The 14,466-nt window shown below is 41.1% G+C and overlaps 1 protein-coding gene across 1 annotated transcript; it reads right to left on the minus strand.

Moving 5' to 3' along the window:
- Positions 1 to 5,152: 5,152 nt before the first annotated feature.
- On the minus strand, positions 5,153 to 14,466 carry LOC139656736 (lysosomal-associated transmembrane protein 4B-like). Its single transcript, XM_071534345.1, has 7 exons — positions 14,374 to 14,466; positions 13,129 to 13,240; positions 10,926 to 10,999; positions 10,250 to 10,372; positions 9,964 to 10,062; positions 8,468 to 8,563; positions 5,153 to 5,233 (listed from the first exon to the last, which is right to left on the minus strand). Exons 1-7 carry the CDS (start codon positions 14,464 to 14,466, stop codon positions 5,153 to 5,155), a joined length of 678 nt encoding a protein of 225 aa, XP_071390446.1.

The raw sequence follows: 14,466 nt of genomic DNA on the forward strand, positions 1-14,466 counted from the left end.
TCTGACCACAGATGACTACTGGAAGCCTTTATACAGAGAGGAGACCAAGCCACAAGAACAAGAGATGATGGTAACACTCCTACAGTTCCATGCAAGTAGAGCAGAAGTGAGAGACAGACAGAGAGGGAGAGAACTAGATAGACAGCAGAAAGACAGGCAGGAAGGCAAAAGCAAAGTCTCTGTACTAACTTGGATAAAGTGGGAATGAAAAGTGCTTCTTATCTTGGCTGTTACTGTAGTACCCCAAAAAGAACATACTGTAAATGAACTCAGTGTCAAGTGTCACAGAAACAATCTACAATATCTGCATTTCAAATTGCATACATGACACACTGCAAAAAAATATCCACCTTAACAAGTCATTTAGTCTAGTCTTGAGTCTTGAAATCTTATTTTTATTGAATCAAATGACAAAATCTGCCAGTAGGATGACACAAGTTCAAGTGTTTGCAAATCAACTTGTTTCCCGAATCATACTAGTGGAGTGATCTGCAGATATTGACAATTGAGTTTTCTAGAAAGTCACAGTTCAATATCTTAAAATAAGGCAGATTACTCCAAAATATGTCACTCAAGAAAATTCTTGACAAGTGAAATTACACAGGAAACAAGTGAAATGATCTCACCCCGTCGGCAGATTTTTTCACTGATTTTCAAGAAAACCAGATTTGTAGACTGGATTAAGTGACTTGTTAAGATGGATATGTTTTGCAGTATATAATAATAAAGAGGTAGAAAAAAAAAACAATAATAGGAGTATACCACCACAGATAGCACCAAGTCCCCTTGGGTGGGCATCACATTAAAGACAAAAACACTGAGTCAGTGTCAGTGAGGCGAGTAGTGAAGTGATACCTGCTAGTAAAGGGGGGTTATAAATAGGGACCACTTTCACCTCCTGCCTATTCGACCTGCCCAGCTTCAGATTTCACATTTTTAACCCAGCATCGTTGTCATACCACAATGTACACAGCATTGCATAGCACTTGCAGAGCCATAGGATAGATCAAATTTAAGATATCAGCAGGATCTGTTCATGATTTGGGGAAAACAAAAATGCAAAGACACGATTTAACATATTTTTTGGCAGAATTTCACCTTTCTGAAAGAGTACAGACGGTACTGGAGAATCAGGCAAGCTGTTTTGCTGTATGTCATCATATGTAGTCGGCAAAACTCCATATGAAGTGAGCTTTTAGATGTTTTGCTGCATAGGTGGTTTAAAGTGATTTAGGGCCGGCTGAAATGTACCACAGACTGTTTCCCTATCCAGTCCCTGGGAGAGCCATTCATTACCTGCCATATTCAGACTGCATGGGTCCAAAGCCGTCTGAAACCTGGCTGTAAGAACTGTAGAAACCAAATTCATAGCAAATATATTGGTATGCAAAAATAGACCTGAAGTGGCTCCGGTCATATAGGAGGAATCGTAGTTCTAAAGCAGCCTGCAAGATGCTACAGTCTCAGGTTTTCTAAACAGAGTCCGGAGCGTCTTTCTTTCTGGGTGATGACACTGAGTTAGTGCGTAGTGTGTTCGCAGGTCTGGGAGCAGCAGCAGTACAGAACAGACATGCATACAGTTACTGCTGACCTGAGACCTGCAGGGGTCACACACACATGTTGCATCCCACACAACCTTGTCGACCTCTGCCCTCACATCTGTTTGATGTCTCTCTTCTACAAAGACTGACTCAGTGTTTTCCTCATCAACAACAACTGTCAATCAGCACAACAACAATTGTGCAATCTATTTAAATGCCATAGACGTCCATGCTGTAATACCTGGACACAGCAGCCTAAATCTTCCCCTCTGCTCTGCATTTCCACACTGTCTTCCTTCGCCATCATGTGTCAACAGATGATTTACGTAATATAAAAAACACTTGGAAAATACATTTCCTACCTTAAGTCTCTGATGAAGAGTGCTTATGATGAACGGTGGTCTGTTCAAATTTGACATAGGCAAAGTGGGCAGAGAAATTTGCTATTATCCCTCACAGTTTACTTAAAATATAGTTAATAAGAGTGATGCATTTCTTAAATTGTGTGTGCGTGTGTGTGTGCAATGGTGGGATTCCATCAAACCCCCCCCCCACGAGTATAAACCTGGGCTATGTGTTTACCACATAAAAAAAAAAGCTTGTACAATGTTTTATGGCGTCTGATCTCTGTTTTGCACATTCTGTATCTTTGATGGCTTTTCATGATGCACATGAAGGAGACTGTAAGACGATGCCAAAACTTGCTCTGATGTAAATACACTGGGAAACAAAACAGGTGATGGCTGTTGATTCCCCATTTTCTATCATTTTTTAAAAAGAAGCTAAAGGAAGAGTATTAGTTCTATAACAGCAATTCATTGTTCAGTTATTGACGAATTTAACGAAGATTAAATCCAAGTAGAACCTGTGGTGTATGTAGGGTAAAAAGGCACAGGTTATTAGGGGGGGAAAAAATCACAAATCACTTACCTTGTTATCAAAAAATTGCAATTCCTCAACTCAAGCAAACAAAATATCTCAATAAATCCCAGCAGAGCGTCAACACAGGAGTTCCAGCTGTAAAGATCAGTCCATGTAGCAGCTACAGCCTCTCAGTGTGAACATGGATACCTCTCAGCTCTCTGTCTAGGCACTTGCATTGCTCTGCCCCTCACTCCTCCATCCACACTCTTTCTTTACTCCCCCTGTTCCCCTCCAACCTAGGAGACGCCTCTTGTTCAGCTCAGTCTGTTGGTAAAACAGTAACTCCTGTGTTTTTAAGTCACATTCAGAGATTTATACCCACATCCATTCACTGACTGAGCCACAGGCAACTTTGTGATAATACTGAATTATGTATATCAGTGAATTTGCCAATTTTATAGACTAGGTGACCACTAATCTAACTGATATGACCCATGTTTACCTTACACATAGCCTAAGATGTCATATGGGCTTTCATCATTTCTGTAGTCTTATTTCAAAGAGAAATATACAGCTATACTGTTCATCTGTATTGTCCTGCAATCATCTCAGATGAGTCTAGTGGGTCTTAGCTACTGTCAAAGAGGTGTATTGTAATTTTATGGGTGATGGTTGGATGAACTCTCCACATCCCCAGTCAAGGAACAGTTTATGGAAAGAGCTCGTAAGCAGCCATCACAACTCCAGTCAGACTCAAAGTACCTGCCTGCCGCACAATGAAGACGTTTATACACAGTAACCCGTTTACCTCAGTGACCAAATAGTTTCCAGGGGCATATCCGCTGTTCAGACTGAGGACACAGCGGTGGCAGAGTCAGCGCCAACAGCAGAAACAATCAGGGACATTTTCTCCCTGAATGGGTCATTGATAATTAGCCACAGTATCATGTGTTAACCGAGATTAATCTGATATACCTGGACTTGGCCCCGACTCATACTCGTCTTTGAACCACTAATTTATGACACAACGAGGTATAAAAAGGTCATTGAAACACACTGGTAACACTTTACAATAAGGGTCACTAAGTTAAGGGTTAGTTAATGCTTAATAAGCATTAACTAACCCTTAAACAGTTAACTAATGTGTCTGGTAATAATTTACTAATGGTGTTCATGTTAACTAAGGTATTAATTTATACATTATTTATCTATTATTGTCATCTTCATAATCTATTAAATAATGTATAAATTAATACCTTAGTTAACATGAACACCATTAGTAAATTACACATTAGTTAACTCTTAATTAAGGGTTAGTTAATGCTTATTAAGCATTAACTAACCCTTAACTTAGTGACCCTTATTGTAAAGTGTTACCCACACACTCAAATATGAGGTCACACACAAGCTTCCGCACATCCAAAAGAAAAAACAAAAACAAAAATCTGTCAGTGAAATTTGGTTTTAATAGACAAATAAACATCCCATCTTTGTCTTTCTCACACAGCGGGTTTGAATTTTGTGTCCTTGGAGGACATTTTGTGTCCGGGCAGCAGCTTGCCAATAATTGCATCTGGTGGAACAGACTCCACTGTTTACATAGACCGGCTCCCATTGGCTTGATTGAAAAAACACAACCAGGGTCCACATTTATCGAGCTCCTTGGAGTAGAGAGGGCTGATCTAGGATCAAAGCACCAGGTCCCCTTGAGCGGCTCATTCATAGTGCCTTCAAAGACAAAACTGATTCCAGATCAGTGCTACCTCTGTGCTGTCAAAATAGATAAATCTCAAGCCCAGGACTTTTCTCCTCATTCAGTAGAAACACAGAAAAAATCACATTTAAAAGTTATGAAAGTCAACCTTGTAAATTCAGTCCAACACAACTCAACACTCCTGTAGGTTTATAATACGAGACAATTTCGTCCACAACTGAATGAAACAGTAGAGGAAGTGATATGTACGATATATATGTTGCTCTACGATCATGTCAGAATACAGGCAGATGCTTTTCTTTGGAATACTTCCAGTCAAGGTGACACTTCACACGTCATTCTGTAAAGTGCACTCCATCAGAAAGAAAGTTATGAATAAAGGCAATCCAACCCTGATCACGAGCAGAGACAAGACAAACACCCGACGACTCTTCACTCTGCAACAGGATCGTCTTTTTTTTTTTTTTGCATTTGCGCATTAGTGAGCATATCTATCATAGGTAGGACTCACAAAACACTATTACAGGTACACACAGAGCTTAAATAGATAGAAATAATAAAAATATATATCATCTGTCATCTATCACACTTTCTGGTGCTTTCGCATTTCATTTCACCCAGTTTCAAATGCATACGAGTGCATATCATTTCCTGGATTATACCGTTAAAACAGAGTAGTGCAACCAAATAATTTCACTGAAACAGTATAATAAAAATGGTAGCATAACAGAAACGGGATAGGTCTATGGAACAGTTACAGTCGGAGTACTATATCAGTCAATCAATAAATAACACAGGGAGGGATGGGAGGTCACGGCGGTGGTGTGTGTGTGTGTGTGTGTGTGTGTGTGGATGTACCTACGTGTGTGCGATGTGTGTAAATACATGCTTTTGTGTGTATGTATGTGTAGCTACAATATATCCATGAATATACTGTACACCGGAGAGGCAGTGCGGTGCATCAATTTTGCTGGGGGTTTTATTAACAGCAGGGTCCAGTCAGCAGGAGTCGCCCGTCCAGGTCGGATTATTTTCATGCTGTAGCAGTGGTGTAGGGCGGAGGAGCCTGTTTGGGAAGGACGGCCACACTGTCGTCATACGGAGGCAGCAGCACCTGGAAACAAAGATAAGGGAAATGAGTCTTCCTATTGTTTGCCTGTACAAGATAGCAGACACAGTTCAACATCCATAGCATCAGAATCATGGTGCAAAATGATGATAGTGCCTTTCATAATCAATGTTTATGTCTGTGAAAGAAAATTACACAAGTATTGCTGCAATTCCAAACAGAAGAAAAACCATAGTTACGATAGGGGTAAATATTTCTAAGCCAAGAGACTAAAAATTGCACTGAAACCATTATAAATTCCTAATAAAAAGGCTAAACTGCAGGATTTCACCTAGATATGTTGTGATTATGTAACAGAAGCAGCACACGGAGAGAACGCCCTGAATATAATGTGGGTGATGAATAAGATGTATGACACTATGCCAGTTGAAAAAACAAAGCAGGTGTTGGCCTCCAGTTTTAGTATTCAAGCTATACACATATTTGCTGTACACGAGGAAACAAAACGGTAAACCAGAAGGATATTTTCCAGGATCTCTGATGTTTCCCTGCCAGCTCTTCAGGGAGGTTCATCCTCGCAAAAGGAGCAGTTTTTCTGCAGAAAATGGGCATTCAGGAGTTTGTTCATCATACTGTCTTGCAACAATAACAAACACCCACTGTTTTAGGAAGGGTCATTCTATTCTTGAATTACAGCTAAGTTTTCCAGTGATCAGACAAATGTGTGATACCCCAGTTAACACATCTCATAGGAGTAAATAGTATGGAAAGTTGAAGAGACCTTTTTCTTTCAACAAATGACTCAGCAGTAACTAGGTCAAGTAAGCAGCTGTCTCTCTTGTAGGTCCTCTCCGTGGTTCAGTTGACTTCATTTGGACTACACCAACAACATGTGTCCCACCTGCATCAACAGCATTTAAAACAATGAGCCATTGAAGGTCTCACTCCGTACCAGACAGGCTGTGTCACGGCAGTCCACCTTTCTGATCTTCAGAAAAGGATCTAAAGAGGCATTGACCTAAAGAGGCATTAAGTAATCTGTGACCTTTATGGACCTATATTGGCCACCAGTAGGAATTGCAACAACATCGATAGAACTGATCTCCTCCTAAGGAATCTCTGGCAAAACTCCCCACCCCCTGTCCCCTTGAATTGTGGTGGCCTGTAATTGAAATGTCTAGTGAAGAGGTAATATATCACCGTGCAAAATGCTGCAATAACAATACTGCTATGTCTTTGCTTTTCTGGCTTGAGAACGAGGCTTTTTGGCCTTCTTGCTTCGCTCACTCGTAGCACCATCCTCCATCACTGAACAGTTGCAAATGCTAACAAGTGGTGGAGGAGTTTGGAAGGGTCTTGATGTCTTGTTCCAAAACAGAAAACTGGACAGAAAGTGAGATTTGAAAGCCAGAAATCCCAGCAATTGGCCAAGTCATCGCGATATTAATCACCAACATCAAACCCCCTGCAGATATATTATGGTAATTTTGTGCGTTACCTATTGCCCCTTTAATGCCAAATAGTGTGCTGGACTGACTTGAACCTCCATGTGGGTGTGAGTGAGTGAGTGTATGTCTAGTCATTAGGAATTCCTATCATATGGAACACATTATAAACGTGCACAACTGACCTAGCCACAGCATAACTGATGTATAGCCATGCAAACTGGTGGTCAAAAACCACAAACCTGCCTCAGTGTTTTCTCTGGGCCTGTGGGGAGGCCTAATTGAATATGCCCAGACGTTGATTGAGGAAGCATACCTGTGGTGGTGAAGCTAAGCTTAGCACAGACAGGGTCAGGCTGCTGTTTTTCTGGCACTTTTCACTAATGATGTCAGCAGTTTGGAGAGCGGCCTCCTGTTTCTCTCTTTACAGCTCAGGTGTTTTACACATCATGAAGCCATGGAAGTCGCACTCACTTTCTCAAACCCCAAAACATCACACCGTGCCTCTGAACATAGGGTGTATGAAGCTGTTGAGTCTAGTTAACTGCTTCAAATAGTGTGGAATGTTACACTCAGAGGAATCTTAATCTGCAGACAGAGGAGTGCAGGTTTCTCTAAATACCTGTGAAACCCAACGTACTGCAGGGCCAATTACTGGCCTTCAGGGAAATCTGCTATTAAAAACTCCTCAAATGTTCATATAGCACAACACTAAAACCCCAAACATCTTATTAACATTTTAGTTTTCTCACAGCTCAACTGCTCTGTGTTTCCCAATAGTGGAAAATTGGTCTCTTGTGTTTCTGCAGCCTCATTCTTCTTGTCCATGTCTGTCAGAGTGAGTGTGTTGTAATAAGTGTGTGTGGGCAGCAGGGTAGCAGTTTGGGGGCAACAGGACACCAACAGGAGACCCAGACAAACCAAGAGAGTGCTTACTTACTGTACACCATGATTATAATGGCTTTGCCAGCATGGAGCCTCATCTATCCTTCCAAGTCCATCCGTCCTTTCTAGCTTGTGTAAAACTACGAGCTACGACAGCCCCACTTTATACTTCCTTCCTCCCCCCGCATGATGACTTTACAGTGGCAAGGCTGGCCTGAGAGCAGGAAACCTACGCATACAATAAAAACTGTGGCCTGGAATGAATAAGGAAATCATTTTTCCATTGGACTCGGCAGGATTTGATTTGTTGTCTTTGGAAGTGGGCTAAAGCAGCATATCAAGATTAGATATTGTTTTATGGTAGATCTCTATTTAGATGACGACATGAACATACAGGATAGTTTACAAATTCAATAACCATATTGTAAGTGTGTAAACATAGTGGTGCATTTCAAACACAGTCTTATCTGTTCCCTGTTCTGATTTGATTTATATGGTTAACCTCTACATTTAATTAATATCTATTGGACTGTATATCACTTGATTTAGATTTCACACTTTCTAAACATTTTAATTTGCTCTGGTAACACTTCGCTCACAGTTAACAGTGAAAAAGTATTTATTCAGCTGCTTCTTGCCCTTGAGAAATGTGTGAATTATTACTGTTGAAGTGAAAGAGTTTTGTAGAGACACGTTTGTAACAGCTCACTGGAAAATGTGATTAGCATTCACACAGGTGGCCTGGCGGGGGGGAAATGTCAGCAGAAAACTCACTTTTTTATACTGTTTTTGTTGAATTGTAGTGTGACATTCCAGAAAACTGTGAACAGCTAAACGGAGAACAGACTCAGCCTAACATCAGCTTTGTTCTGTTTAAACCCCGGTCTTACAGATGATCATTATGGCAATATGGGCCTTTATTGAGTATAGATCCATAGAGGTGACTTACTGTGGTGTCATTGGTCGTCACGTAGAGCAGGATTTCAGCGGTGCCTCTTCCACTCACATATCTGTAGCAGTTCCACACACAAGCTATCAGGTAGGCCTGATACCAGATAGACAGACAAAACAGATATTAGAAGACTGAAAACCTGTCATATTTACTGAAGTGATGCATTTACAGCCTGTGGGAAACCAAAAATAACTGTGAACAATACAGCATGTTATTCAAAGAAACTCCCACTAACAGAAGGTGAACTCACATCACATGTAATTTGCAGATAATGGTGGCAGCAGACTTGAAAGGAAGAACCTACCCACACCTATTAGTTCAAAGGAGACTCCATTTCCAGGTACTATCTGGGGTTATACCTCAATCTAGCAGGCGAAAACACAAGTTCCTGTTGTTTTCTGTCATGCAGGACTCATCTGGCTCTCAGCAGGCAGCCTGCTACTGGAGCTGCCCGGCCAAATACAACACCATCTGCTACAGCCATCCACTAGCAGGAGACAAACCTGAACTGAGCGCTCTAGATCTATATAAACCTGATTCAGGAGCCACTGCGACGCTTTGACACCTCAGTTATTTTAACAGTCTCCTACTGATGCTGTGATAATGATACTCTGTGTGCAAACTGCATTACTCCATCAGAATTAGAATCTAGTCCACACAACTAGAGAGGTTTCATTTTTACCTATTTGAAAACTATTTACAACAATTAAAAAACATTATTATCAACGACTGCTATTGAAGCAGCAGTTTGTCTTATAATCTCAGACATAGAAATGTGTGATTGGCAGCAACATTGCATCATCAACATAATTGACAGGCTCACTGAATTGTACCTTCTATATATACAGTATATCTATATATCTATAGAGCAATAACCCACAGCTTTTGAATGCAAACAACATCCATTCCTCTCAATGCTTCCCTCAGTCTGTCTGATCTTATTCTCTAATGGTTTTCTTATGGCAAAGTCCAAACAGACGGGTTAGCCAAAGGACCTTTTACAGTAGCAAAAACAGGGCTAAGGACTGCAGAGAGGAATAGCTGACAGGCTATTTGTCACAGTGATATGAAGTCTTTCCAGCAAAGTGGGATCGCCAAGAGCAACAGAGCCAACAGAGTATCAATAGCTCCCATTCTTTTATCAGCTATCAGAAATCATTTTTATTGGAAAGCAACTGCTGTGAGACGCACGACTCCTGCCAAGAACTTCTAAAGGGATGTCCCAGTAGCTGCCATAAAAACCAGAAGAATAACAACCCCATCTTTTCAGACAACTACAATTTTTCATCTTTGATACGACGTAAGTCACAGCAAAGACACATCTGGACAGTAAGTGACATGAAAACACACTAGCACGTCACAAAGTGCATAAAACATATTTTCCACTGTAAGAAAATAAAGCGTGCTGCACTTATGAGCCTAGTTGCCCTGCAAAGAACAATAAGTGCTACTGTACAGGAGAAAATACATACAATATGGGAAGTGGAGTTTACCTTGAAGCCGAGGATACAGCTGATGAAGAGCAGCACGATGAGGACCAAGCACACACTGCTGAGAGCAGCAATCTCCTCTTTGTAGGGGAAGTTATCAGGCTGGATGGGGATCAGCGGAACAACAGCCAATGAGCAACAGAAGATGTACTTTAGTACTGATTAATGAAATGTTGAATGACCACAGTCAGATGCTTACAAAGCCTTTGCGAAGCACTAATCAATAGTATCCTACTGTTAAATGTCATGGTCTTCACTCTTAATGGGGAAAACACAACAGGCTTCTTACCAGCTGCTGCAGGTAATCCTGTATAGTGTTGGGATAAACCACGATGCTGACAGCAACCAGGGTGTTGAGTGCAAAGTCAAATATTTGGTAGCAGAAAAATGGGATGATCCAGGCGGCATGAAGCTGAAACAGTGATATTTGTGTTAGAGATGAGGGAAAGCTATTTAAAGCACTGGGGAGAGGCTGATATATTTATCTGAGAGCAGAGAATCAAGCTGAGCTCTTTAACCAGCACCGCGGACATAAATCAGACCTCAAAGTGGGTCATCACAAGATTAAGGTGTGTCTGAAATAATCACACAGGAGGAATGGGATCCGGCTTTGTTATGTTGTCAAAGACTTTACAAATAGCTGCAGTGTAAATTTGGCTCAATTAAATGCTGTGGAGCAGTAGGTTGGTAGCCGTAAAACAGGGCAACCTGTGCACCATACCTGGCAACATTAGCTTTAGGTCACGACAAACATCCACATTGAGAAAGTTTAAAAGCCACTGATGGATATACAGGAAAACATCATTTGTAAGAAATTGCACTAATTTCCCATTATGAAATGCTGTCTAACTAAGCCAACCTAGTGTATAAGTATGCAGTACATGCAGTTCAGTTTTAATGCAAGTACAATCATCAGCAGTACAGTACAAGAATAAACAGTATAATAAAATGCATTGTTAGTTTACCTTGTACGCGCCATAGGCTGCCATCCCACAAATAAGTATCATCAGCAGGGAGATTGCTGAGGCAATGCACATATCTACAGCAGAGGAAACATTAAGTTGATGTGAGTGGTGTCGATATAAACAGCAGCTACAGTGATTTATTCTATGGTAACATTGATTAATCCTCCAGTGTTAGTTACTGTAAGGTCACAAGTTCAAAACACATTTCCCAAAACATTTCCAACAGCATGTCAAGCCGATCTGGGAACTTGTACATGATAAATGACACACTGCATCTGTCGACCAGACATGGAATTAACCTCCAGTCTGTGATCCGCTTTATGTCAGCCTAACCTCATATCAGCTCCACATGACAGAACTAATCATTCTGTTACATAAGGATCGGTCCCATGTAGGACTCAAATGCTTGTGGCACGACTGGAAAAAACTGTGAATTCAATGGACAAACATCTCTCAGTTCTATGGTGCATTAAAATACCAATAAATCACATGTACAGTATATTCTGAATTGATGCTGAACATTCTGTAGCTTTCTCAATCTATTTGTTCACATAAAAGGGTCTGAACTGTATAGCCAGGCTGCAGGTATGCCAACTCTTTCCTAGGGTCAAATTCAGCTGAATGTCATATAGGCAGGTTGAATCAGGCCTTTTGAAAGTCAGACACCAACTGTGCTGAGTGAGAGAGATGGTGAGACACCAACAAAATTAGTGTAATTTCAGTAAACCAAAACACTATCAGAAGGGAAATAGAGCCTGACACCAGCCAAAGAAGCTGAGAAAAAGTTATTTTAGTTTGATATGGTGCAAAAAACATAAAATGTGAGATCCTTTTTGTTGGGAGGAACTGTGTGGTGTGCAAGCTCCTTTTCCCTTCTGAAGGTGTTTTGAATTATGCTTTTGAGCCAATGTGCCTTCATTAACACAGGCACAGTATCATATGTCTTCATTCACAACACATGCTGAGTTATTTGGCAATAAAAGATGGTCTAAAATCGCCTTCAGTTGATGATCAGATTCATTACTCATATCAGCCCATATGGAGCGGCAGGAGTCGAAACAGTCAAAAAAACAGCACAACAACTGTCACTTCAGTCTGTTGTTTGTTCAGATTCTGCATTCAACACAACGCTGCAATAAATAAAGCACATTGCAGTATTCTACTTTAGTCATTGCAGGCTGAGTGTGTGTGTGTGATGCAGGGGTGGCAGCAGCTGGCCGGACCTGAGCTGGGGGATAACGGGGCTACCTAATCTCCTGGAACTGGGACAATACAGTCACTTCCAATCAGAGACTCCCAGCAAGCATATGCTCCGATCTGACCATCCCGCTGTACACCTGGCTGATTAAGACGGGCTTTCCAATGCGCTACACAGATGGACATTAGACATGCATGTCTGTGGCTTTGCATGTTTGATTTTCTTCACACGGAGGTTAAAAGGAACACTGACTCTTGTCCGTTGATGGAATACGCAGGCTATATTTAGATATCCAGAAGGTCTAGACAAACCTGTGAGGTGCCTTGGATAATGTCATAAATCATTCCATAAGTCAGTGGACAAACCAGTTGGACCTACAACCCTACAAGCTTAGAGATTAACCCCTCTGTCATGGTTAATTGTGGGAGATTTAGCCTGAGGTAGAGTATTAACACTAGAAAGGCCAGTGGATTTGAGCTAACTAACTATTTTCCTTGCGTGATTTGGAAAATCAATGGTTTGTACAGAAAGTGGGTCTAGGAAACATCAAGAAGGGACATTTTGAAAGCTGAATGAATGCTGAAATTCAAAACAGCTGTCAACTGACAGTGGCTTTGCCTTTCTACATAATCTTACATGTCTATTACTCGTACTCTCTGTGTGTAGCGGCCCAGTAGGGAACTGGTCTACTCTACTGATGTTTACTGTGTGTGTAGTTCTTCCAGGCCACTGCTGTATATTATAGGCTTGTGTATAAAGAGCTTGAAGTAGGGCTTGCTCTGTCCTCTCTATTCCCTGGGACAAACTTTGTATTAAGGCCACTACTAATGACATAAAAACCTCAACCAGCCTGTCTAAAGCTGTTACTGTTACCTTTGGGTTAGTGCGTACAGGAGCTACTAGACTATTAATGTGAAGTGTGCTGTCCAGTATAGGCCTAAAGCCCTGCCAGGCTACTGATGATGTGACGTTTACTGTAAACTATCGGCCTTCTGTGCTACTTACTGGCGTCATCCATGACGTCCAGGTCATTAGCCAACTCGGCGCTGGTCAGGTGGTACTGCTCAGGATCACTGAGCGCTGTGAGCAGGATGAGTAACACCACGGCATTGATGAGCTTAAGGACAGAAGGCATATGGGCAGATAAAGTGAGCAATATGGACAGACAGTAAAAGGGCAATATGGGCAGGGAGACAGGTGGAGGCAATGTGGAGCAGTTGGAATTAGTGAGAGCAGATGCTGAAGCCATCCTGTGATGTAAAGTATTCTGTGTCACCTTAGAGGTAATGGATTTATCTTCAAGTGTTGCAGAGAAAAATGAAATAATTCATACTCTACTCTTTATACACACCCCTTATGTATTTTATGGTAGGTAAGACAGTGATTGAGCTGAACAAACCCATTAAACATTATCTTGGAGATATAAAACTGTGCCAAATTACATATCTGAATGAGGCTTTTTTAGTCCAGACACATCAGCCTTTGTTTTGGACTGGCAGGCACGGCTCATTATGCAGATGACTCATTCAGCCCCATTGATCAGGTGAATGTAATGGAAAATTCTCTGCAGTCAATAGGCAGGCTGACACAAAACCTGATACCTGAAGAGGCCGAGTGCTAATTTATTCATAGGAATTGGACAGAAGCTTTTTTCCACAGGTGGTGTTTGGTTAAGTTAACCCTCTCCTGGATGTTCAGTTCAGCAAAAAAAATATGCATTCAATAACATTGCTGTTTCATTTAGATTCCACATTTGCAGTAATGAACAGCAAATAATAAAGGCTACAACCATGTCAGCACAAAAACCAATTTAAATTAATTTCATCCATTTGTCACCTTGACAATAATCACTTGATTTATAACATTAATGAGGGTGTAGTGGAGGGTAAGACCACCTAAAACACAGTTTACCCAGCTTTTTACTTGCAGAATAGAGGTTACCCACTTTTATAGGCTGACATAAATCTTTATGATATCAAATTCAAAGTATACATCACAGTAACTAGTATCAAACTGATCTAAGTAATATAAGGATGAGGAAAAAACAATGCTTTGGGTTTTTTTTAGAATTGACTTGTTTACATTGGTGGGTGTGATGCCTGGAGGTCACAGCTTACCCACCTTTTTATTTACCACTACATCACTGACATCAATACATTATGAAATCCTTTAAGCTGATGGTCATGTTTGACCATCCTGTGATGGATCTATTTACATGGATGCTGTGAGTGGCAGATCGGCGGTGCTCACCATGTACCAGACCCCCAGGATGATGGTTCCTGTGCGGACATGGCAGCACAGACAGCAGCTCGTGGAGTACCAGCGGTCCCACGGGGAGAGCAT

Source organism: Centroberyx affinis, unplaced genomic scaffold, assembly GCF_046629955.1.
Source record: "Centroberyx affinis isolate AG114_WGS23_722 - 3 ecotype Tasmania unplaced genomic scaffold, CSIRO-AGI_Caff_v1 ptg002522l_1, whole genome shotgun sequence".
Lineage (NCBI taxonomy): Eukaryota > Metazoa > Chordata > Actinopteri > Beryciformes > Berycidae > Centroberyx > Centroberyx affinis.